This window comes from Poecile atricapillus, chromosome 2 (assembly GCF_030490865.1).
Source record: "Poecile atricapillus isolate bPoeAtr1 chromosome 2, bPoeAtr1.hap1, whole genome shotgun sequence".
NCBI lineage: Eukaryota > Metazoa > Chordata > Aves > Passeriformes > Paridae > Poecile > Poecile atricapillus.
The window spans coordinates 127,367,799-127,394,682 of NC_081250.1; the positions used below are offsets into that span (position 1 = coordinate 127,367,799).

The following is a 26,884-nucleotide window of genomic DNA, read 5'->3' on the forward strand; positions in this document are numbered from 1 at the left end:
AAACTGAGTGTATTGGCTTCTACTCAACCTTAATCTCTTTTAAGTGCAACCCTATGCAGTTCTAAGACTTCAGTGTGAAAAAAACTCTGTGATATAAAAGATACAGGAATGTTTGGGATGTTCAGGTTTGCCATTTCAGTGTTTATTGTTTTTGTGGGGCCATTTCTGTTGCTAACACTAAGTAATGCTGCATTTTAGGTTGAGTGCTATGACTATGATGGTGATGGGTCTCATGATCTCATAGGAAGTTTTCAAACAACAATGTCAAAACTGAAGGAAGCATCTCGGTCATCACCTGTAAGTGTTAAACAGTCTAAGCTGCCTGTGTGGTCTTGATAAGCTGTTGTATTCATATTGGAGCAAAACTTAGGTCACCTGGCCTCAGGCAATCTCCAGGTTGTGTTGGGCTACACCTTGACATTGCTTTTGTAGTTGTGGCTGAAACAGCATTTACATTGTGCATCCATTTTCCTGGGACTAATGTCTTGGTTACAGTTTTTATTATTATGTCTCTATATGCCCCACCATCAGCACAAAAAAATTCACTAATCATAAAAATACAGAAATAAAAACCCCCTGGATTGTCAAAAGACAGAATGCAGCACAAATTTAACTACAGATAAAAGACCAAAGCTTTTAGTATTTTCTCAACTATTATTTAGTCCTTTATTTTAAAATGTGGCACTTATTAGCTATTATGTATACTTTAGTGAATATGGGAAAATTCAGTATTTATGCCACTGCACAAAAATGCAGCTGTGTTACAGTAGGTGGCTTTTCTCTAAAGTGATTTTACCCTCCCACATCTTATATATTATAATAGTTTCCAAACCTTTTAGTAGGCAGGGTTTACATGTAGAAAACAAAACTTGGTATAGCAAACATAACATGAAAGTATTTGTTTAATGGATATGTGTGTTATCAAGAAGTTTTACCATATTTTTCTTTAGTCCAGTAAAACCTCCAGAACTATTTCTGCATTAAAAATGCTGGAATCTATATACAAGAGTGCATGCTTGTACTTTTCTAATATTTTGACTGTTGTATTTGTACTAAATAATAAAAATAATAATAATTCCAGCCACAGCTGCTGAAAGCACCAATGCTTTGTTTGAATTGCTATGTCTTTACCAAAAAGAAAGTTGTTAGCAGACTCCTCAGAGGGAGAATGTTACAGAATTTCTTTCTTTGTTTGAAATGCAGTTGTCAAAACAAATGTGTTTATAGCCTTTTGGGTAAGAGAGGATTTCTGTCTTGAGAATGTGTTTTTTTTCTTGCTGATATTGGGCAGGCAGGGTTTAATTTTGCTGGATTATGAAATTAACTTCATTTTTAATATAAACACAAAGTATCAGTCCTGAAATAAAGGATTATTAAACTTATTGCATAAATGATATTACAATATTTTTGTTGTATTTGTTTGCATTCATGCAGGTTGAATTTGAGTGCATCAATGAAAAGAAAAGACAGAAGAAAAAGAACTATAAAAACTCTGGCATTGTGAGCGTTAAGCATTGTGAGGTCAGTAACATATTCTGGTATGCTTCTGGGTTTTAAGTGTTAAACTAAATGAGAGTTGCTATGACTTATCTTCATCTTCAAACTGGAAGAAACTTTAAAATGTCTGAAACTTCCAGACACACTAAATATTCAAGGGACTCTGATTCATATAAGAAGGCAAATTGAGAGCTGAATCACATATCTGTCCTCCCGTCTCTTTGCTTTCCCGTGAAAAGTCGCTTACCAATTTGTTAAGTCAGTTCTGAACCACTGCATTTCCCAACTCACTGTTTTATGGCAAAGTGAAAACTCTGTTATAATGTGTTATTTTATAAATGAAAGTTGTTTCAGAGCTGCTTTGGTGTCTGTAGTTAAAGGCCTGATTCTGATGTACTGAGTGTATGGTGGCATATGTTGCAAATATCCTCCTTGCAGTGGGTGGTTGGGAAAGCTATAGGGCAAAAGTAGTGCTTATTGTGGGTAAAGACAACGTATCTGGAACCTCAGAAGCTGCTACAATAATATTTACTTGGTATTTTCCCATTGAAAAAAACAAAATTTCTGTCTCCTATTTTTAGATCATTGTAGAATGCACATTCCTTGATTACATCATGGGTGGGTGTCAGCTGAATTTCACCGTAAGTTAAACTATTTACATGAATACTTACTGAGTTTTGAAACAAATTGAAGTGTAGAGTTGATTGGCTGTGTGCTTTATTTGATTATTGTGTTTTTTTCCTAGTTGACTTCGTTTTTGTTCTGTAGCATGGACCATGAACCTATTTTGCCAGAGTGCTTTTAGTCTGTTTAGAAAAAAGTAGTCTTTACTCTTGGCAAAAGATTCTGACCCTCTGGTTATGTCCATTAGGAACTAGCAAAGTTGTGCAGATGGAGACTAATGAGAAATTTACAGTTCTTTGAAAGCAGCATGCAGAGGTCATATGGGTTAGAACCCTTAAGTTATGTAACTTGTGAACCAAATGCAATCCCAATAACAGTAAGGTGTCTTCTTCATCTTAGTAGCATGCTTCATCACCAAAGCAAAGACCTGATGAAGTCAGAGAAAGAACTGTCTAGGCTTCTGTGGAGCCTGGCTAGTTGTACTTCCAAGAAGAAAGGTGTGTGTGGCAAGATACAGAATGAAATTAATTTACCAGAATTTGAGGAGCTGGTGTGAATAATAACTGAAAGTAAACACAGCGAAAACCTGACAGGATGCCCAGAGAAGCTGTAGCTGCCCCATCTCTGCAAGTGTTCAAGGCCAGGTTGGATGGAGCTTTGAGCAAACTGGTCCTGTGAAAGTTGTCCCTGCCCATGGCAGGGGTGTTGGAACTAAGTGATCTTCAGGGCCTCTTCCAAGCCAACCCATTCTGTGATTCAGATGAAAGTAATTTCAGCCCTTCTGGAGAGATGCAGAGCTTTTGAGGGTTTTGTAGTGGCATTGTTTTAAGAGAATAGTCCAAGAAAGCTGCATCTAAGTACTGTGCTTGTTAGATTTGTAGATGTCCTATTTACTACTCTTTCATGGTTTTCACTTTGGCTTTGCCAGGGATAAGAAGCATAATTTAACCTTTAAGAGTAATCAGATATAAATACTGCATTTGACAGGTGGGGATAGATTTTACAGGCTCCAATGGAGACCCTCGCTCTCCGGACTCTCTGCATTACCTCAGCCCTAATGGAGTTAATGAGTACCTAACAGCCATTTGGTCTGTTGGGATGGTCGTTCAGGATTATGATACGTAAGTGTTAGATTTTTATTTGGATCATTTTTTTTAGATATGTATAGACACTTGTGGTAGCTTTTTAAACCAGTGTTGAAGATGCCTGCAGATATACTGGAATGAAACTTCTGAGCTAAGTTATAGAACTAAAACACCATCTTATAATTTCAAATACAAGCTTGTGTTTACTGCAGACAAGCAGGGCTCTTCATATGTGATAAAAGAGCAGCATTGATTTAAATATATGCTTGCATTCTTGCCGGTTTGGTGTTAAAAACTAGTTTTGATCCCAGAAACAATTACAGTGGGGAACTTCCATTTAATTTTGCCTCTTAAATAGCTTTTTTAATAATGAAAAGCATCTCTGATAACTAAAATTACTGAACTATGGCAGCTTTTAATGTAAGGCACTGACTTTGTTTTCTTTAAAATTGCTTTTTTAGAGATAAGATGTTTCCAGCCTTTGGATTTGGTGCACAAATTCCTCCTTCTTTTCAGGTAATGGAATGTGTAAATGCACGACGTAAGCTGAAAGCACTTGCTTCAGGAGGAGATTGTATATCCAGTCCTGACTATGTCTTCTGTGTCTTCACAGGTCTCTCATGAGTTCCCACTAAATTTTAACCCATCAAACCCATTCTGTAATGGTAAGTCTGAGAAAGTAACATCAGACCTAGAGAGTAAAATGCCTAAGGTGAAGGCATAAAAACACTTGAAAAGTGATCTGAAGCATGCTGTTCTAATTAAATGAATCTAATTAAATTATTACTTTAGTCCTGTAGCAGGAAACCATTTTATAACCAATTTCTCATACTTAGGAGAAATAGCATTACATCTGTATTCTGTAATGATTTGTGAAAGAAGTGGTTTAAACAGCCAGGGCACAGGGCTGGGAACAGTTCTCTTGTGTTGTCATGCCTCTTTATTCTACTTTGCTGCTGGTGTGGAGTTGTCTGGTTTGAGTGGGGTGCTGCTCGTGCCTGTTCATTGTGGCCTCTTGGATCACATTACCAACCACACGAGCTGCCAGGTGAAGAGAACTGCTGTAATTCAGTTTCATCCTTGAGCATAGAGTATTTGGCCTTTCTGTTCACACAAAGCCAGTCATGTAATGCATGTGCCTTAAGCACTGGTCAAGCTGAAAGCCTCCATTGCTCATGAAAAATTTATTTTTTTCCCACTGTGGTTAGTATTAAATCTTTGCATCATCACTTCAAGTAACTGATTTATACAGCTTTAGGAAAATCAAGTGCTTCAAAATATTCTAATTCTAATATGAAAAAAAATAATTAAAAATAATCTATTTCTGTTCTCTAGGGATTCAAGGCATTGTTGATGCATATCGAGCATGTCTTCCTCAAGTGAAGTTATATGGACCAACAAATTTTTCTCCAATTATAAATCATGTGGCCAGATTTGCTGCTGCAGCTACTCAACAGCAAACAGCATCTGTAAGTTCTTTATGGTACTCTGCAAATTTTTTCTTACTTTTTTATTTTCCTTCTAGTTTATAAATACTTTTTTTCTCTTTTAAACTTACTAGTGTATTCATTTGACAGTTGCCTCTTTACCATGTGAATAGCTTGTTACCCTTAAAAAAAGATAAAAACTAATTGTTTTTTTGCAGATTGTACATAAAAGTCCTCTCATCAATTAACTAAATAAACTCTTCAGATTTGAAATAGAATCTTACAAATACACAACACCTTTATAGTATCTTCTGTTCAAAGCTCTTGCAGTACTATACAGGTATTAAAGTCTAATTTAAGCCTTTATATCTAAAAAAGTGATTTAACCTCAGCTAAGAAAAACATTAACTACACCTTGTTTCACATCAGGTAACTGGGAAAGAGGATTAAATAAGATAGTGTAGAAGTGGCTGGTAAAGCTCCTGACACCAACACAGATAGTTAACTGTACTATAAAGGTTCAGGTGCTGTATGGGCTGTTCCCTCCTCCATATTGTATGCATGAGTTGTTGACCATATTAAAAATAGTCTGAAAACTGAGTCTTGAGTATTCAATCATGTCAATAATAATGCATGGAAGTTCAGAAAATCCTAAATCATTGATGACATCAAATACTGGTGTATTTGATGTCATGTAAAATCAGAAAATAAAACTAGCTATTTTTGCATGTAGAATTATCTGTAGAAACCAATTTGAAAAAGAGCTATGGATTTTCATATGCCATGATGCTGGTGAGGTTTTGTTTTGGTAGTCTCCCATTAGTAGCTCATATATATATATATATATGTATGCATATATCTATATGTATGTCTGTATGCATGCATATATCTATATGTATACATGTTTGTATCTTAGGAAAGGGACAAACCTCTTGTGGATTTTGCTTTTATTTTTTTTTTTTAACTTACTTCATGTGGTATGCCTAGCAAGAGATTTATTTTTCCTGCGTGATTGGATGTATTGAAGACAATTTACTACCTTGACTTTTAATACATATCATAGTAATTTTGGATTGGCTTTTGATTCTGATGCTGGTTTTTTTCTAGCATGGAGGAAGTATCAGAAGAGAAAAATAAATCCAATGTGATGTGCTATCCTGCTTATAGCTTTCTGTGGTCATACCTGCTTTATAGATGTTCTTTCTGGAGTGGGGGAATGGACTATCAGAAGGCAGGGGGAAAAGGTGATACTTAAACAGACAAGATAAAGGAAGAACGCTTATTTGGAGGTAGATAAAAGCAGATAGGAAGGAAAGTAGTGAAGAGAGGCTTCTAAGAATACTGGGAGTATCTTTGGGACTTGAATTTGTGCTAGTCAGTAATCATCTGAAATGAAGTGAGGGAAAACTGGAAATTCAAAAAGTATTTGATAATTTCCAGACTTTCTACTTCTAGTTCACTTTTAGTGCTGCAATCCAGAACAGAAGCTGATGGTAACTTTTAGAAGCCCCAACAGAATAGTGGAAGCAACTCAGGTGGTACTTAATTAAATTACTGATGTACGGCAAAGTAGTCTCAAACACCTTGGTAATTAACTTTATGAAGCAGCTAGAAAATGTGATTAAAGAAATTTGAAAATGGCTGTGTTTTTCAACATTAAAAGATGTGATTTAGGATTTTCAGGATACAGGGAATGAAGTAAAGGGTAGTGCTTCATAAAGGTATTGATAGGCCAGAAAGGAAACAAATACCAATTTCACAAGTGTTACCTTTTCAAAACCTCATAGATTGTCTTCTATCCCAGAACAAATAATGGGAAAACAGGTTAACTGTTGTTTTGTCTGGGGATTTTGGAGAAGTGTGATACCATTGGGGTTTTGGATGGTGGCTGTTTATATATGACTTCCTTTAAAAGATTATGTTGTCCTTATGAACTTTTTCAGACTCTATAGATGAAGCTTGACTACAAATTGGATGTTTAATTGTAAAACTCAGTGAGCACACTGAACACGTCAAAGTGACAACACTATGTAGTCTTTATGTGTGTTTTTCTAAGTGTGCATACCTAAATGTTTGCTATTTCTTTGTCATAACATGGGGTTTATTGATTTGACAGCAATACTTTATACTTCTGATCATAACGGATGGTGTGATAACAGACCTTGATCAAACTCGAAGTGCCATAGTTAATGCTTCAAAATTGCCCATGTCCATTATAATTGTTGGTGTTGGAGGAGCAGACTTTGATGCCATGGAGTTTCTTGATGGTGATGACGGAGTTCTTAGGTCCTCATCAGGAGAACCAGCTGTCAGAGACATTGTCCAATTTGTGCCATTCAGGAAGTTCCAAAATGTAAGTAATCTTACTGATATGCTTAGTAAATATTGCAGAGGTATGCTGGGCTTGCTAGGATGTCCTATATCTAGTCCAAAGCTTTTGTGGTGTATCCGATATGTACTCTAAGACAAGTCTTGTATCAAATGCTAAAAAAAAGCCCCAAATCCCTCAGTTTCTAGTTCCAGCACTGCATTTTGGGCTAGTTGCTGCAGTTGAATGATCTTTGTAAAACTCTCACACTTTATTAAACAAATGGATGTGTTTTTAATATGTGAGGACAAACTGTGGCTTTGTTCTTATGGTAATTTTTCTTTTTATTGTGGATGCCTGTTTGTGAATGTGGATTAGTCTCACAATTTAGTGCAGTATTAAAATTCAAGGCTAAGTCATAATCAGGGAGGTCATAATCAGTAGAAACTCTGTGTGGCCACAGTAGTGGTGATAGTTTTCATTTTCATAGAAGTAAATAGTAAAAAAAAAACGGTGGTGAAAGAATGAAGTCCTGATATTTTTTTCATTTCTGTAAAACCCAGTAATGTGTGTGTAGCTACTAGAAATCAACTTTTAAGCATCATAATTTTGGAAAGAGTTGACTTAAATAAAAACCACCAAAATTTCTTCAGGATGGGCAAATAAGATTAATATATTTATTCCATCCTAATATATTCTAATTTTGTTTCATGTCCTAGTATTAACTTGTTAATAATACTCCTTACACTTCTTATTTTGCTTTTATATTTTTACTTCTGATACAAATTCTTTGTTTAATCTCAGAGTAATCAGGCAAACAGAAATGAGAAAGAGCAAAATCAATACATGAGAACATCAGAACATGCTTATCAAGTAATGCACTTGGATGTAGATTAACTAGGGTTAATGCTTAGTATAATATTATGTATTCAAATGCTTTTAGTTTCTAGAAAAAGAGATTTTTTTTTTTCTTATGGATAGTTAGATTAAAAACAGTATCTGCAGAAGAGCCACTCCATGGAAATACAGTTATTGTGGAAGAGACTTGGTGCAAAAGTCTCATCTCATGGACATGATTTAGACAAGTCCCTGAAGGGTCATCTTAAGCAGATAGTGGAAGTATGTTTATATGGCTAAAGTCCCATATCTGTGCTGTGTATTTTGTGTGACAAAAGGAGTCTTCAGACAAGGCAGCCCTTTGCACTCTCAGCCCATTACTTCAGTGGCACACGACAACCATCTCATCTGTGGTGACAGGAGTGGGAAGCTAAACCTGGCAGGGAAGCTTCCATCTGTCTGTCACACAGGGGCACTGTGTAAAGTCCTCTGTAAAATGTCAGACTTTAAGTTGGCCTTCTAGTGGAGGTGCTTATTACTTGCCTTAGAAACTTTGTTAGTAGTTGTTGGAAACTGAAGCTTGGTGTTCTTTTTTTATAAGTCTCCCAAAGAAGCTCTGGCTCAGTGTGTCCTGGCAGAAGTCCCTCAGCAAGTGGTGAACTACTTCAGCACCTACAAACTTCAACCTCCTAAGAATCCTGCTGCAAAATGAATGGGCTGAGGAGAGGAGAGACTTTGTGCTTGCTTTACTTGCTGTATCTACAGAGTTTGGTTCTCAAAATACTTCTGTATACATGTACACGTGCCTCTGTAATGTCTGTTAGCTTTTGCCTACAAATCACTTTGCCAAGTGTGCCTTTTAAGGGCCAAAATTGTAATGGTGTTTAGGTTTAGGTTTAATCTTGATTTGAGAGATAGTGCTTACATGGATGCATTTGATTTTGAAAAGAGTGGAAAAAAGAGTTTCTATTAAGCCACTGTAACAAAATTTTGACACCCGTGTTTCATATTCAGACAAGTGCCACAGAGTATAAAGGCTCTCCTTGCACAGCTGCTTCTTGTTTGCCACTTCAGTGCCTTTGGGCAATGCCTGGGATTCAGGGCTGTGTGAACACAAGCCAAAGAAGTCATTGAAGTATACATTCTTTTATAGTATGCCTTCTCTTAAGGTAGTATGGGAATAACTAGAGTGAATCAAGGTAAACCTCTAACATCTCAGAAGAATGCTACTGGCCTTTGAGGCTACTACTGTAAGGGGCTGTAAGATGTGTTCCAATGTGCAGTGTTCTGGAAAATGGAAATTACAGATTTATTTTGGTAGGGGTTTTGTTTTGGGGTTCTCTGCACATAAAACAGTCATGACTATTGATCTTTAAAGAGCTTTTTGTGAAGTAGCAATTCGGTTTTTATTTTAAAAGTTTTCTCTGATTTACAACTGCATATTTTGAGATAAAGGGAGTTCTTCAAAGTGCTACCTGTATTTACTTTTGTCATGTTTTGAATCATGCTGCTTTTCCAAGAGCCCACTAATGAAAAGTGCCTGCAAAAAAACTAATCCCTCTTTCTCAAAGAGGAAGAAAGAAAGTCAAGTGTCTCAAGTCCTAATCCTATAATCATACTGCATTTCTCAATTTCTCATTTCTCATTTCAACAATTTCTGATTTATTTACTTGGGTTGAGTTTTCCCTTCACTTTTTATACCAAGTATAAATCATGTATTTGCTTAGTGGACAAATGAAGGTTTCTTGACCCCCAGCTACATACTGCTTGCTGAGGATCTCTTCTGATCTTGTCACTGTGTGTAACATAAGTGGATTGAAAGGTCACATTTGTCACTTCTGAAATGCCAGTCTTGAACATTAATTTTGCAGCTTCACATTTGAAGTGGTTTAGAGTCAGACATCCAACTTACCTCGTGTGGACGGTCTGGCTGTAGTATGTAAGAACAGAATGGGCTAATGCTAAGTTTAGCACACTTGGACACTCAAGATTTCACCAGGTCATAGTGTATTTGCTGCTTAGTGTGCTTTTAGTTTGTTTGGTTTTTGGGGTGGGGTTTTTTTGGTGTTTTTTTTTAATTTGTTTTTGTGGATTTTTTTTTTTACACGTATAATCCTGTTGAAAGTCTGAATTCACATCAAGGTTGATGGATGAAAGATATAATTATTGAGGTTATCTTACAAAAGACATACCAAATGCTTTGTAGACAGTTGACATTTATCAATCAAATATATATTATCTCCACTCCATTTTTCCTGGTAGAAGGGGATCCTAAATACTATCAAGTAGTGGAATGCTAAGGAGGAGAGTTTGCTTCACGTTAAGCCAAGCTCATTCTTTTATAAAAATGTAATTCAGATATTTATGTAAAAAAATCTGTAATCATCTTTTTATCAGTGTAGTGAAAATCTGTAACTACTTAATGTATAAATTACAATGAAGTGTCATATCATGTCAGTTATGCAATTCAAAATATTGAGATCAAGGAAGTTACTATAATAAACCTAAATCACACCTGCAAATTGAGAGTATGATTTTGGAAGAGTAAACTGTTTCACAGCTACCTTCTTCACTTACGGGGAGAACTGGACAACAATGCTTTGTCTATGTTAATTGTAGTGGATGAGTACTACTGATAGGAGTACGGAATACTACTGAAGTTCCTCTGAGCTGTCTGCCAGAAAAGATAATGCTGCACCTGAGTTGTGTTACCAATTCCATCTTTAGTTGCCATGGAAGTGCATTTAAATGTGTTAGTATGTATTATTATACTAAGTACCTGCTGCATGTAAAAGAAAACCTGTTGTTTTGTCTGTATTCTATACATAAATTCTGAATTTCTACGTTATCTCTTATTAGAGAATTGCTCCCATGTTCCTTAAGATTAGGGAGTTAAATAGCATATCAACAACACCTTATTCTCAATGTACCCTGTTCTTTGTAAATTAAATGTTTCAAACAGGACTGTGGCAAGAACTAGTATAACTTAGAGGTGTACAGCTAATGGCTGTTGAAAACTTCCAGGGTTGGCTGAAGTGATATTCTGAGTGAAGAAATGCAGCAGATGGTGAGTAAAGGAGAAGGGGAGTTACTGTGTCGTTTTGCTATTTTTTTTGTTTATTTTTACATGTAAAAAATGCGTTAATAGGGTGACAAAGCAAAATATTGTCCAAGTTCTGTAAAGTGAATGTGCTCATAGGTCACTGGCACCACCTTGTGATAAAATTGATGTATGGCAGTCTTTGTCATAAGATGCTTTTTGCCATGTATTGGTCATAATATATACATATGTACAGCAGAGAGCTCACCTGTAACCAGAATTTTGTACTTTTATATGTATTTCAGTTCTGATGAAGTTAGCTGATTTATGATGCCTGTGCATTAAAATGATCATTTCAGTATACTGTTCTGTGGTGCTTTTGTATTCAGCATGCTGTGTGCAATGCTAAATGCTGCTTTTGTGCTTCCTAAAGTGAGTATGCCACAGATTTATAACAAGTATTAAAGGGAGAGGAAAAATGCCTTTCCACTTAGTGGTTATGACTCTGCAGTTTATTCTTCATAAAGCATCTTATACTGTCTTCTAGCAAGAAGATATTCTGAAGTTGGACAGCTTTAACTGTGACTGTTTCATGCCTTGTGCCACATTAGAGTTCTCCCATGCATGCTATTTCATACAATTAGTATCAGGTTTTCCAAAACTTTTTTCCCAAAATGATATCCACATCATTAAAGAGGCATAGAGGGATGGTTATTTTTAGTTTTCAAATACATTAATCTACTCTACCCTTCAGTTTCTTTACATTCAAGTGTCGCCAAGTCCGAGGGACTTGATAAGGACACTAAGAGATACAGGAGGCAGTGTTGCAGTCGAATGTAATGCCACACAGAGACAACTGTGATACTGGAAACTACATCTTCTAAGTGCACCAGAGTAATTAATTCTGCTTCTTCACTAGTCAAGAATCTACAGGGTAGAATTAGTTCCCGAAAGAATTTATTTCATCTTCCATCTTGACCTTTCTTTATCATTCCATCTGGTGAAAACCATACAAATAATTGCAATTTTGATTTGTGGAGCCTTCTTGTACCTGCCAACCCTAAGAATTGGAAGAATTGTGGGAAGAGGAAAATACCCCAACAATGGAAAAGTAGGACATCACAGAAAACCAAATGGATGTTATTTATGTGTGGCCACTGTCTTCTGCGCTGATACTTCCCCTATTTTGTTTTGGGTTTAAGGAACTCAAGGGCTGTGCATAAAGTAATCTTGCAGACAGAACTGTCAAACTTTTCTGCAAACCTGGGCTGTTATGAGCTGTAGCAAAACAGCAATTTGTGGGAAGCTCTGTCACTGCAGTGAAGCACTTGGTGCTGCAGTCTCAGCCTTTACTTTGTAATTTATGTCAGTGTGTGATTGATGAACTTAAATATGCCCACAGAGAAAATGTTGGAAATTACCTGGTAGCGTTTGTGTAGGCAGAAGGGAATCAGTTCTTTTCAGTGAGAGTGAGCTTTACTCATTCACGTAAATATGTTAAAATATGGGGAATATTTTCCCCCCTTCCATAATGCTTTGACAACTCTTTCTCAGAAAGAAAGGATGTGAAACTATATATTGTAATTCATAGATTATTATTATTCATAGGAGGTGTCATTCATGAAAGAGTTCCACAGTATTTCTAATCTTGAGATTTTATTGAGACAGTCCTGGATGTGCAATAGATGAATATTTATGAAACAATTTAAAATTTTCTCCCTCTGTTATGATGTCCTTTTTTTGTACATATCAAATAACAAGTAGCATAAAAGTAGAGATGGTTCTCTCCTCAAAGCAGTTGAACCTTCACCTCACTGCTGATGCAGCAGAGCTTTGTTTGAAAGAGAACTTTCAAAGAGATTACAATTTTGGTCACGTCAGAGGATTGTGAAATATGCAACATACGGAATTCAGTCATCCAGCTTTTACTTGGGCAAACTTCCCACTGATTCTGGTTCAGCTTCCAGTTTTGACTGTGATTACAGAAGTTGAAAGGCTTTAAAGAACAGGCCTACAGAATGCATAGCCTGCAGGGTCATATATAGCCTGAAAGTGAGTGTTTTACTGTGGCATGGTGCCGCCTTTGGTTAGTTGGTCAGCCAAGGAGCTGTGAAGTCTGCCCTTGCCACTTCTTGGTTTGGCCTCTGCATAATGTTTTTAGTTTACAAAACTGTTCATCCAGTGGTATCTGAAAGGGGATTGGGAGAGAGAGGAGATGCAAACCCTTGGAAGAAAATAAAGTAGTTGGGAGTTAACCTTAAAACACAGCTTCAAGCTTTTGTGTAATATTGCATCTGAGACCGATGAGTCGGTGCAGAAGGTTGGCAGTGTGGGAGCTCCTGCTTGGGAGGCTGTATCCCCGAGATGGGGCACTCATGAAGGATTTACTGTAGCTCACAAGTGTGATGTAGCTAAGACGTGGAACACACAGGTTTTTCTGTGCACCATTAGTCAAAGTCTATGATGCAGATGAACAACTGGAGCATTGGTTGCAATTTTGCAATGCAGAACCAGAAAGTGTAAATCCTGCTTTTTATAAAAAAAAAAAATAAAAAAAAATATTTATTTTTATAAAATAGCCTTTATTTTTGAAGTAGCTGGTTTAGATACCAAGATTCTTCAGACAGCTGTATCAAGTGCTTACTTTTCAGAGATGAAGATGAAGAGCCCAATCCCGTGACAAGATCAAGCAAGTGAATCAGCAGCCCAAAGTTACAGGTCACCTCTGAAGGGTGAACTATCTAAGTCTTTCCCATGTTAATTTGCCAGAGTCAAAGACAGCTGGAGCTGATGTTTATGCTTTCAGAGGGCTGGCAGTAATTCTGTAATCTGCTTCCCTCTGGTGGATTTTGGGATTTATTTTTTGACAATGGTTTTGTTATGTTGCCCTGTCTCCCAAGGTAAAACATCCCAACACACAGCACCTGCTGTCTGCTCTGTGCCACGCTGGTCACAAACCCAGGTCACCGATTAGAAGTATAAGGGGAGGAGAGAGATGTATAGAGAGAAACATAAGGAACCTTAACAACAGTAGGGCAGTAGCAAGAAAAAGGATAACTATAGGAAGGCAGAGGAGAAAACAGAAAAGACTACATACAAAAGTTGAGAGCAGACTGAGCAACAGGAACAGCAGTAAGAAAGCAAGGATGAAGAGGAGAGGGAAGAGGACAAGTAGAAACAAGACAGAGTAAGAAAAAAGTGAGAGCATGGATAAAACAAGAAACAAGTGGTTGTGAAATAGTCTGAGCTGTAATTTCTAATACACCAAAAGTTCTCTCTTCAGTGTCAAGGTTAAAAATATAAATAATTTATGCAGTTGTGTCAGGAGAGGAGGGCAAGAAGACGAGGAGCTGGAGTAGATTTTTCTCATGCGTTGTCTCTACTTTTATATTCTATACCCAAAAGCAAAGTCCGGCCAGTCCTCTGAATATAGCAAGACGAACAGATAGGACCACACCCCAAAGCACCCTCTATTTCTTCTCTTTCTCTTTAATTTCAACTTTAAGGATCTCTCCTTCTCCTGCTCTGGGGGATGGTGTCATACTGATGATCAGAGACTCCTTACTGGTTGCTCTCTGTATAACTGCAGGCTTAGCATCTTCCTTGGGCTTTTCCTTTTGAGCAGGGGGTGCAGAGGGGGCTGCAGGCTCCACAGGTTTCTTCTCGTCTTCTTTAGGCTTTGTCTCTGTTTCAGCTTTAGCTTCCTAGAAACAAGAAGTTTAATGTTTTCCAATGCTGCAGAAGAAATTCAGGAAATAGTTCTATTCTGTACATGCCATGGAAAGGCACAGCATGACAACTGTATTAATGGTATGCAACACATGTAAATTTCTATTCAGATGCTGAAAATAGGTTTCTAAATGAAAAATGCAATTGCAGAATCAGAATAGCAGTATAAAACCTAGGAAACACTTGTGGATACTCATGATATCTGCTTCTTACTAATATAGAAGGATGAAACAGACCCAGTGTGGGGCATGGAACCCTTCCTTACATCTTGCCTTTATGTACCTATGCTAGTGGAGAAAGAAAGAGTGTTACATAAACCTTGACATACTTCACACTGCCCCCATTCCTTGGCCAAGCCTATTTCCTAATAAGTTCACAAGTACATACTGAAATGAACAGTATTTCTGCTCCAATCTTATTGTTGTAGTCATTTGCTTGAGCAAAGTGCAAAGTTCTTTATTTAACATAAACATAATCACAGCTATTTCAGCTATAAAGAAAATAATTCTGCCAGCTTTGAGTAAATACGTAGCAGTGACCAGGTTCTTATTAACATTAACATTTCTCAGAACAGAGTATAATGTGGGAATTATTTGTCATCCGTTTCAATGGTTTTCTCATAAGTGTAAGATATTTGAGATTTAATCAGTTTTAGCTGTGTGGGCTACACTTTTTATTGTGTCTTCTGGATTTTTAACAACTTGAGAGCTGACACTGAACTGGAAAGTTCGCCATGTGCCCGAGTCAGCTGGATCAGATTACTGTGTTTGGGTAGTTCTGTATTTACTGTTGTTTACATAAAATTAGAAGATCAGATGCCCTTGAGGCCTTTGTAAAATCCATTTATCCTTACTTTCTTAGAGGTTTTTTTGTTTGCTTGCTTTTTTTCCTTGCTTTTGTTTTCTCTGGTCTGCTTAAAGTCCAGGCTCAGAAAGATTGAGCCAAATTTTAGAATTAGTGTTTACAGAGATTAGGAAAAGTCTCAGCTACTGGGAGTTTTTGCTGTTGATTGCAGTAAGGCTAAATTTTCATCTACTCTGCCCAAGCCCTCTCAGTAGATTCTACTCTATTTTCTGTGGCTTTACCTGAGTTTCTTGTTGTTTCTTCAGCTGCAGCAGCTTAGCAAGGCCTTCTCTCCCTTTTCCTCCAAGCATTGCTTTAAACAATTTCGGAGTTTCCTGTTTCTGCCCAAAGAGACTGGCCAAGCCCCGTGGTTGTGGCACTGGTGGTCCCGGAGCAGGCTTCCCCTTCTGCTTCAGCAGCACCCTGGAAAGAAGAGGATAAGAACACACAGCAGTGCTGGGAAACCGAGCAAAGTTCCTGCAAAGCTGAACTACCACATTTATGCATGAAAATCTGGTGGCTCTTACTTGGTTCCCAGGCCAAATGACAAGAGCAAAATTTGAAACAATAAAGGTTTTGCCCTAGGCTCTGGTAGAGATGGAGGAAACTTCAAATTTGGAGTTGCTTACCTATATCCTGGGGTATAAACAAGGACTGGCTCAAATTAAGGTGTCACAAAACAGATTAAAGAGTTTTATAAGGAAAGAAGAGGTGTGGAGGGGGATGGGTGCCCCATGCCTGAGGTGGAAATCCATCTGGTCTTTTGAATGGAAATTCAGAGAGCATTTAGTGCTCCACTGGGACTCCAGTTGGCACTTGTGGAGGAAATACTTTACCAAACTAACTTCCAGCATGGCTCATCTCTCATAGGTCAGGTTAGATAGTGGTGCTTATTTCTGGTCCTCTTCAGTAGAGGAAGAAACCTTGATAATATGAACACTACTGCCAATCTTGTGGCAGACTAGATTTTCACACTGTTCTGTAGCTGTACTGATTTGCAGCCATAATGACAAGAACTGAGAATGAATAATAAGAGTAAAGATCAGATGAAAGATCTGAGATAGATGGGACCAGTAAAAAGCAAAAGGTTCCCATGCTTTCAGTTTCTATTAGATTACCGTACAGTTTTCAAGGCCGCTTTTCTCTCCTTATAAATGCCCTGACTTAAGGCTCTTTATGAGTGAGGACTATATTCTCAGTCTGAAGTACAGTAAATCCCATAATACTACAATTTTCTCCAGCATCTTGTGCTTTGGGAATTTCAGAAGTGAAGGGTTTACTTTTTTTTTTTTTTTTTTTTTTTTAAATTTCATTGCCATAAATTAAAAAAGTATACTTTAGCAGTTTGCATGGCTTTATTATGCAAAAGACATACGGGGGTTGTTATTGGGCAGGTGATAATAGAACAAATTTCTTGTTTGAATAAATCCTTTCAGTTTATTTCAAGGAGCCCTTTAAAGGTGTCAGATGATCACAAAGAACTCTAATGTAAAACTTCCAGGGCAGAGCAACTGGTAACTTGGTTCCAAAATTGAACATAACCATAATCTTTATGAAAACAGTGCACAAATTTCCTCTTTGTGCCTAGTTTTGGCAGAATTTGTGGATGCCTAGACTGGTAAGCAAAATACATGGCCTCCTGCACAGGGCAGGTACTGCATATCTTTAAAATTAAACAGGATATCCTGTTTTCAGTCTGGTATCTAGAGAGGCCTTTGAATTCAAATGAGAGTGCAGATACAAAAGGTGGATGATTAAGCTCCATGGCTGAGAAAGGCTGTCTGGAGGAAGCAGAATTCAATGGATGGACAGAATATGCCTAATATGGGCAAGAAAGCAGGAGAGGCAGCCTGGGACAGAGAGACAGGAATAACAAGGTCATACTACTGTTTAGATAGAAGCTGGAGAAAAGTCAGGAATGACTGATGCTGGGGATCATTGGTCTTTGCATTTGTTCCTCTTTTCTGTCTGTTAATGCTGGTTTTGAAAATTGAGCAGTCAGTCATTCTGTGTCTGGTTTCCTTGTTCCCCAGGGGCATCATGATTTTCAAGATATTGTTATTTGACTACCAGGGCTGTTACAACGCTACGAATGCAGCCATTTGCTAGCACTTCCAAGAAACAAAATGTCTCTCCTGTGCTATGCTTAGTCTTCTCTGGGGGAATTTCAAGTCTGGGACTAGCTTTCCAAACTTTGATAGCAGTTCAAGTCAACAGTTGAGATCAATAGGGGTGCTGAAGTATACTAATAATGACAAACTGTTTCAAATATTTGGACCTTTTACAAGGCAGCAAGGTACTAATTTTGTCATAATTTTATGACAAAATCTGACAATACATGCCCTTTCAAAGCTGTGAAAGTGGTGATCCTAGCAAGCTACAGCCCAAGGAAGGTGAAAAGCAGTATTGGTTTGAAATCCCATTTCGAAATGCTTTTGAACAAAATGCACAGGTATCTAATCTGTGTAGCTCCGTCTTGTTAGGCCTTACTTCAAATCCATTCCTACCTGTCACCCTGAAAATTAAAGCCTTCTGATAATGTTTTCGTAGTTCTAGTTACTTTCCCATGAAAGTTCTATAAACATAGGTTGTTTATCACATTCCTTCTAAGAAATGGCTTTTCATGGACGTTTCTCATGACCAGTGTGCTTGGGAAGGTGGTCACTTAATTATCCAGTCCCTGGTCATTGTTATGAATCTATAAATACTGGAGTCAGAGAATAAAGGTTGGTTCTTTCCTGTTCTAACATTCAAAACTGTTTGTGTGAATCATTTTGTGTCCTTTAGTGACACCTACCTGCTGCTTAAGATTTTGGAAATTCATATAAGTCTGTGGATGCATTGAAGCATTTCTTGGTAGAATTAATTACAAGTGTTTTGTTGCATCTTTGAAAACCTATTCCTTAACTGATAACTGTCCTGCAGTTTCTTTCTTGATGATGTGAGTCATGATATGTAGCCTTATCTCTTGTTTTTTTTTTTGTTTTTTTTTCCTACCTTAAAAATAATGTGAAGGGCAACTACATTCAGGATTTCATTCTACTTACAACATTTCCACAACCCTTGGGATTCCTTCCAGGACCTCATGCTTTCAACTAGAAACTACCAGGCAAATCTGACCTCTCACACCAAATGTGTTTACAACTGATACTATTCCAAGAAAGGAATGCAATTTGTCTAGAAGTCACAACTCTCCATCCTGCAGCTAAATTCTATTATTTTAAAACTGTTATTAGGACATACTTTGCTTTCTTCATGAGGAGTTTTTCTGAGTCAGGATAGTTCACCAAGATTTCATTGAGTGTTTTCTTGTCCAGAATGAAAAGGTTGGCAAAACCATGAGCCACCACATTGGCGGTCCTTCGATTTCCTCCACCTGCAGCTAGTAGGCTGGAATGAAAATAAACACCACAAGTCAGAGTGCTACTTGCCCTACTGAGGAATCTCTTTGCTGGTGGTTCTCCATTTCAGTCATTGTAAAGCTCACTTACGGAGCTGGCTGTTCTATCCAAAGTTCTGTGAAGGCCCTCTGCAGATGGGTTAGAAATTTCTTCTCAGAAGACAAACTGCCACTGTTGGTCAGGCATGTGTAGATGCTAAGGACTATGAAAAGTTTTTCTGCATAGAGACATAGAGATACCCACAGCTCGGACTGCACTTGTTTTACTTCTCATGTGAACTTGGCATTTCCTCCATTTTATTGCTGAAAATTATTTGTATCAGTAGTAGAGCAGAATTATTTACAGTGAATTAATTATTCTCCCCCAAGGATTTTCTTTCTGAGTGAATAGCTTCTGTGGGGTCCTAGTTTTCAGTTTTCTCACATAGCACATCTCATGTTTAAATGTTGGCAAGTTGAATGATACAGTTTAGGAAGGTCTTTCAGGCTGACAGTTACAAATGTGTCTGCCAGAAAAAGAAGGCTATTTTGTTTTGAAGGTAAGGCATTAGACCAGTTTAAGCTAGCAGCAGTTGGCCAGAGGGAGGATATCTAAGAAAAAAATAGATGTACAAATAAAAATAAATTGTTCATCTTGCACCAAACAATTGAAGATACTTCACTTCTCAGCTCTGCTTATAAGAGAATTTGCATTTTGCTCTTAGTACTAAAATTGCTCTATCACTATATTCAATATCTACCCCAAAATTTGTCCTTTCAAGATTTCCCAGTGAATTAATATTTTTAGAGAACATTTAGTATCTAAATTTAAAATTTATTAATAAAATATATTTGGGACTCCAGTAAACAGGAAGTAATACCCATCTGAGGTAATAATCCAGAATATATAAATATTTGTTTTAATATTAAATATATTTATAAAACATATGTCTAACTATTGAATCATATAGATAATATATTTAATTTATAAAGGACAGTAGGAAACCTCTGTAACTGTGTGTGCAAGGCTAGTTTTACTTGCCCACAGAGTGTTTTTCTGCAACTCAAGACAGCAATCAATACATGAACTGAAGCTGAAAATGCAGTTTATTGTCTTCTTTTTAAACAATTCTGTACAATTCATCAGGTAGAATAAAATTCTTTGTGCAATAGGAAAAGCTACTAAAGAAAATTGCAAACACCTTTTGAGCTCTGATGAATCACTTCTCAACAAGTCATTGAACAATCATTTTTAGGCCTTCCTAACAGAAAGCTCATTTTATCAAGGTAGATGAGGACTAAAGAGATCAGATTTTTCATTATGTTGATTATGTGAGGTGAATTTTAGAAGTAAGGCAGTCTTTGCTCAAACAGAATCATATTTGACTAAGGACAATGTTATGTATTTCAGCATTCAGTCTGGTTTGGTTGGTGTATGAAGTGTTATATGACCAATTTTTTTTTAAAACATACATTTGCCTTGCAGTGGTTCTTGTAATATAATATCTATATTAATCACAAAATTTGCTTTTTTACCTAACATTTTTTACTCCAGTTGTGAGCCTGAAGTGCTGTAATATTAGTAGAAGTTGATAACCTTAGAATTCTTATGCTAGCAAATTCAATTTCAAGCTATAAATTTGTCAAGGTAATGACTCAGCTTATCGTTTTTGTAGCTGATCTCTGTAGGAAACTGCTGTAAATAGAAATTGGGGAATGGGTTGTGTTATCAGATGAACATGCAAGGTTGTGGTGGCTCAGCTGGGCGCCTATGTGCATATGAGGAGAACTGGTAAGTCAGGAATGGGAAATAGGTCTGCATCTTGTTTCTGAGAAGGATGTCAAACTCCAAAGGGCAGAGCCCATGGAAAAGCAGCAGCTACTACTCTGAGGGAAATCCTAGACCAAAGTACTGGAAAATGTCATCTTTCACAAAACTAAATAGTCCCTGTAGTTTGGATTTTTTATATAAAGTTTAAAATTACAAAACAGCTGAAAGCTGAAGCCAAGATCACACATTTAGAGGTCTTCCTGCCAAAGATTTACATGAAATGGAGAAATGTTATAGTTTTTCCAGAATTAACATTTTCTGATAGGAAATAGCTCTAGTGAAATACCAGTAAATGGATGAATGAGGACATCTGGATTCAAGTATAACTTTCTCTGGGCTGCTGAAATATTGTTATAACTGAATTTCTCTTGCTCTGAATTGTCTTTGCTGACGTGCTCTCATTAAGGCAGCAATCTGCTCACTTCTGGTTCTGAAATTATTTTACTTCCCCAAACTGATATTATTTATACAGGAAAGTTGCAATGAGGGTAAAATGTTAATGGGGACTCCTATTACTTAATCCCTTTCTGTAATAATTTTCAAGGATGAAATTGGCAAGGGACATGTTTGATTGTTACTCTTGCATTGGCTTTCTAATATAATTCAGGGAATGTTTTGGAAAGAAACAGTTTTTATTTTCTTGAATTCCTTTGCTCCTGGAGACTTTTAAGCATCATTGATGAGCATTTTGAACAGAGTGAGATTAAATAGCAAGCATCTTATAAATCATGTACCTAAAACACTCAGAAGGAAGCTGACATATTTCTCCAAACAAATCTTGGATCGGAAATCAGAAGGAAATCAGCCCGAGATCAGATTATAACCGTTATGAAGTAAGAGGAAAACTTGGATGTCCTAAAAAAAAAACTAGTATGTAATCCATTAAAGAGTATTTTTTCCATTTTCCTCTGATAAACTCTATTCAGAAGACCTTGACAAAATTTATATATAAAGGCACAATACAAACTCATTATTTTCTAGCACCTTGCCACTAGGAAGAGCATATCTCCACTGATGCACTTGATGTGTCATGTCTGCTAGTTGCTGTGGTTTTTCTCCTTGAGTTTATCCACTGCCTGACATTTTATATGCAAATTACACGTGTCTGAATGGGTTTGCTGCTGCAGTAGGTCAGTTATGAATAAAACAAGACTAGAAGTGTTAGTGTTATAGCATTGCTGAGGGTTTTGCTGGTCATATTGGCAATTATGTAAAGAGTAACACGTACTGGGAAATGAATCTTTAAAGGTCATTGTGTGGTTCTCACATGGAAACAAGCACTTACCTGTGTTAGATCAAAAGTGAAAAATTCCCTTCCTTGTTTTGAAACTAACAGTTATCATTTCTCAGTTTAAAATACAAAGTTCTCACTTCAAATACCAGACTAATAAATAATTGAAAACCATGTGTGTGTTACATATGGGGCCTACTTTATCTTTTCCTTCTGCCTTCTCATTATTCAGCCCTTATTGGTGAGTTCATTCTCAGTCTTTCTGCATAACTCATAATATAGTCTTTTGGTTGAAGGCTTTGCTCAGGTAATTATATTGTCACTCAGAGAAATACCTTCCAAATAACCTTCTCAAAGAACTGATATAATTTCACTTTCTCACTTAATGAATAAGTTCTGTAACTATGAGATATATCAGATGCTTGAGGTCTAAGCAAGCTCTGTATGCACATCACTGGATAAGCAGGAATGTTTCCCCTACTACAAAGGGAGACACAACAAAAGGACAAATTCAAACCTGGCACAGAGCTCATTATTGTTTTTCAAAAGGCAGATTAAAGCTACCAGCAAGGGCATTAACAATAACAGGAAGGAAGCTGGAAGAAACCAAGGATCCAGTTTATCACTTGGAGCAGCACATTTATTTTATTACTTTTCCTTGGACCAGCCCCAGCAGGGGAGTGCAGTGCCTAAAGACTACCTCTTGATTGGCTAACTGGGGAACATAGCACATAAGAGTTAATGGATTTTGCATAGAAAGTACATGCAGAATATAAAAACCATTTGTAGCCATCAGAAAAAAATTCTCATCCAGATAAATTCAGACAAAAAAATCTGGTCTATCCATTTTTTTCTTGTCTTGTATGCTAATACTTTTTCAAACCGGGTTGTCTGATTTTCAGCAGTTTAATCAGCTCTTAAATAAACTATTTTTAGTTGCTATTTTAGATTTTTGTATCTATTCTGTTGGAAATTAATTTTCATATTTTCTAGCTGCTGTTTAAGGGCACCTAGTCTTACTATACAGTAAATAAATTGCCTTTGGTCCTCCTGTATTGCAGACAGCATAACAGGGAGATGTGGTAAATCTTTAAAATGCTAAAGAGGAAATTTGTCTCTATATCTCTGTGTGCATTGATCAAAACACTGGTCACAGATCTTACCCTATTAATCACTGATGCTTCACTTAGATTTTCCTTCACTTACATGCATCTTCTTGCTCAGTGTTCTCTTTGTTGATCCTACCCATTTTCTAGCCTATCACCTCCTGATAGCTGTCATGCTTACCACAGAGAAGTTAAACAACTGATTATTTGACAAGTTCTAAAAACAAGTATTAAAAATAGTGATGGACCTACCTGATCTCCCCAAATACAGCTCCTGCTCGTAGTGTCACCAGGACTTTGGTACCATCAGGGCCTCCAAGGACTTGAACTTCACCCTGTTTGATGATGTACATTTCTCTGCCAATCTCTCCCTGGGCATACAAACACATAACGAACCCATGTTTTAGCAGTGGTTTTTGTTGCTAGAATAATATTACAGCTTCTTCTTTAAATACTTTTCTACTCTCTCATGATCAGAGGGTGTACCACTATTATGAGGCAAAGCAGCAATTTATTTTTAAAAGTGAAAAAGCAGCAGCAACAGAGCCAGGACTGAAAATTTAGGGACTTTCACTTCCCATCTCTTCACTTGGTCCTCCAAGCTTGCATGCAGCATCTCCTTGGTAAAGTAGGGTGAGACCAACATACATCCAGGGGGAAGGTGGTTCCAAGGTTCCGCACTACATGCTGCACAATTAAAAAGATTGCTATGGCTGTTGGTAGCAGACTTATACAAATGAGAGGCCTTTTAACCCTCAATCAAGCTATAAAAAGTTGATATTTCAATTTATTTTAACCTGTTTTTATTAATACCCGTTTGCTTCAGGCTGCAGTATCAGGACATTAAGTCTTGCTGTTCTTTCTCTGTTGTGTCAGAGTCCCAGCTTTAGTCTAAGATCCCTCCATGCTGTGTATTGTATAAGCAAACACACCAAACTACTCTTCCACCCTTCTTAGCCAACAGCAATTTTGGGATTGGTTTTGAAGGGATGCTCTTGATCCTTTGGTGTATTCACAAATGTTTAACTTCTACACAGTGCAGTCAGTGGAGCTAGCCCAGCACTCTGGAGGAGGATTGTATGCTTAACTCTTGGAGGGAGCAGGACCTTAGTGAACATGCTGGACCAGGACTGCTAAAGACAAGTTAAGGGGTTCTGATGGTCACTCGTGTCAGTGGTGGGACCTGTGGATCACTTGCCAGAACAGTAGTAGTATAAATTACTATTCATCTCTCCAAGCTTTAATTGCAACTTTGTCCTGTGTTTACATGCCTTCTGGAAAGAGACTTGGGCTCGCTGGTCAGGAGCTGAGCCAGGTCTGAGCCAGGTTTGAGCCCAAATGCTGAGATGAGATAGAGAACTTTGCTGAGAGACAGTGTGACAGCATTCAGCTGGAAACCTGGAGATGGCTCAGAGCTGTGAGTGAAGGTTCCAGCTCCTGGTGGAAAGTGCTTTATGGGATGCAGTGTATTTTCTACATTCTTAGATAATTCTGCCTAAGCGTGTCTAAGTACACAAATGAAGCACAGACAAAGCATGATAGACTGAGATTTATAGGCTGGGTTTGTATGTGTAGAAATATAGTAACATTAAGTTTGATCCATTTTAAGTATTAAAATTGCATGAGGTATCATTAGATAAGCCATATTTACATTAAATACTTTCCCATATTACTATAATTTCATGGTTGGTAATATAAGTAATAAAATCCATATTGCCTTGTTCTAGATTGAAATTTGAGAGCATATTTGTTGTTATTCCACAGAGTAGCTTAATTACTTTTATGTTTCTAATTCAGTCAGGATTAATTTTATTTAAATGACATTATTGACCGATATTTGAACTCTTTTTCTCAAATACCTAATATAATTCTTATTTGAATAAGACAAGAATGCTCACCTTCTTGCAGACAAAGTCACCAGGTAAATATACAATGGATTTCAACCTTAGCAGCATGTCATATATCATCTGGGTATCACAGCCCTGTAAAAATAGAGTTGATCACTCTGCTAATTCAGTATTAAAAGTGATTATTAGTGCCTCAAAATCCAAAAATACAGGAATGAACTGGGAATTCCATAAGTGGAATGCAAACTCAAAAACATCAAAAAGATCAGCTATTAAAGCTAAGAAAGGACTGAAAGAGTTGTTATTTCAAATACTTATGAAGTCTTCTATGGGTCAAACATATTTTCATTTTTTTATAAAGTGAGTTTCTGTAGATCTAGATTTTCTGAGGAATCTCAGTTAGTGTTATGTTCAGAGCTTTATGTGTCTTTTATGGTCATTTTATGTTTGTTTTTTTTTAACTGATTGAGGTGAAAACAACAGATCCTATCAAATGCTCATAGGAATCTGTAATTCCATGTCTTCAGCACATGTAGAAGAAAATGTACAGCCATGTAATTTTTATACAGGTATATCATGTGATTTCTTGCAAATATCCTAACAAGAAAGTTTTCTGTGAGTAGTTCTAAAAACTCAGGGTCTCCTCGCTTTTGTTCCAGAAATCTAATTTTAAGTACACATTTAAATTGTAGCTCTACCATGGCAAGTAAAGAGAAAGCTCCTTTGCACAAAAACTATGATGCAGCTTTCTCTACACCAATGTTACATTGCCAGAACACATAGCATGGGTGATCTCTCAGGCAGACCTGCGTGGCTACAGCAAAGTAGACTGTGTCAAAAATTAGATTATTCTCTGTCTGACTCTTTCGTTATACTCTGAAGTCACTCACAGTCTGACCATAGCATCAGCTACAGGATATCGTCATAACAGGACTTGGTTTTAATCTCATTTGCTTTCTTTAAAGATCACTGCCTTGACACGAAAGAAATCCAAATGCAGGCACTTGGGTTTGTTTTGATGTCTCCATTCACTGAGACATTTCTTTGAATTGTTTTGCCTTCCATACTAAAAAACATGCACTTAGGTGCAAGATGCACAGAACAAGGTTTCTGTATGGAATACCACATATTTCTGCATTCTCCTGTGAAACTACTTGCTTTGAATAAGTCCACTTTATTGACAATGGCAAAGTTCACATCAATTGCAACAGCTAATTGCATTTTGGTTGGCATCTGCTCCAATAATTCTGATTCATCTGAAAAAAAAAAGACAAAAAAAAAAAGACAAATTAGAGAATGTCCACAAAAATTAGTATAAATAACTTAATGGAGTTATTTTAACACTTATGGGTTCAAGTGAGGAATCAGCTGATATGCTTTTACTAAGGTGCTTAATACATCTTGTGTAAAATTATTATCAAAACATTGTATTAATGAATATAATTTGTAAAGTAGTAAGAACCATATTACTTTGTAGTGTCTTTCTTTTCCAAATAAGTTGAGCAGCCTCCTCTCACTTCCCACATGCAATTCAGAAAAGGAGAAATGTGAATTTCACCCTCTATCTGTATCTCTACAACCACTCTCACTCAGACATGCTAAGTAACTGGAACTGAAAATCCTCACCCAGCATTCCTTGAGAGTCCCATGTGTATTCATACCAAGTTCGAACACGATTTTGCACCAATTTTGGAATAGAATAAGTGTTCATATAGGAGACAGTGTTGTCCACACAGGACCGAAAGTAGTTCTGCCCTGCTGTTGCTGCTCCGATTACGTCTCTCATCTGCAAACATCAATTGTTGTTACTACACATTTCAGAAAAAAATAATCTTGATTTTAGTATCTTGTCAGCAACATGTAAAAATAATGAAATACTTTTTGCAAAATCATGGACTAATTATGCATTTGGCTGCATGTTTTAAATAGGTGTTTCATTTGCTTTATCAGAAACACTGCAGTTTTAATCTGATTGTCTTGGAAAGTGTAACATGATTTTAGAGGAATTGTTTCTGGGTTTTACCTTATTCTTCTCTCTTGTATTTCTGGACATGGATGAAAACCATAAATACTACTTTTCTTAAAAATCCATAGTAAGGC

The 26,884-nt window shown here is 37.0% G+C and overlaps 2 protein-coding genes across 7 annotated transcripts in view; one reads left to right on the forward strand and one right to left on the reverse strand.

Moving 5' to 3' along the window:
• The window catches only part of CPNE3 (copine 3), a 28,941-nt gene extending 17,762 nt beyond the window's left edge, over positions 1 to 11,179 (forward strand). For all 6 annotated transcript variants that reach the window (XM_058831978.1, XM_058831976.1, XM_058831980.1 and 3 more), the window contains 9 exons: positions 199 to 297; positions 1,435 to 1,521; positions 2,079 to 2,138; positions 3,109 to 3,242; positions 3,668 to 3,722; positions 3,820 to 3,871; positions 4,542 to 4,675; positions 6,750 to 6,986; positions 8,380 to 11,179. In XM_058831978.1, the coding sequence (XP_058687961.1) occupies positions 199 to 297; positions 1,435 to 1,521; positions 2,079 to 2,138; positions 3,109 to 3,242; positions 3,668 to 3,722; positions 3,820 to 3,871; positions 4,542 to 4,675; positions 6,750 to 6,986; positions 8,380 to 8,490 (969 nt within the window). In that variant the 3' untranslated portion in view covers positions 8,491 to 11,179. The remainder of the gene's footprint in view (positions 1 to 198; positions 298 to 1,434; positions 1,522 to 2,078; positions 2,139 to 3,108; positions 3,243 to 3,667; positions 3,723 to 3,819; positions 3,872 to 4,541; positions 4,676 to 6,749; positions 6,987 to 8,379) is intronic.
• Positions 11,180 to 11,299: 120 nt separating this feature from the next.
• Positions 11,300 to 26,884, reverse strand: part of CNGB3 (cyclic nucleotide gated channel subunit beta 3) — a 65,109-nt gene continuing 49,524 nt past the window's right edge. The window contains 8 exon segments of the mRNA XM_058831145.1: positions 11,300 to 14,522; positions 14,935 to 15,001; positions 15,613 to 15,813; positions 18,634 to 18,780; positions 23,190 to 23,308; positions 24,836 to 24,919; positions 25,943 to 26,040; positions 26,411 to 26,570. Coding sequence (XP_058687128.1) covers positions 14,289 to 14,522; positions 14,935 to 15,001; positions 15,613 to 15,813; positions 18,634 to 18,780; positions 23,190 to 23,308; positions 24,836 to 24,919; positions 25,943 to 26,040; positions 26,411 to 26,570 — 1,110 coding nt within the window. The 3' untranslated portion in view covers positions 11,300 to 14,288.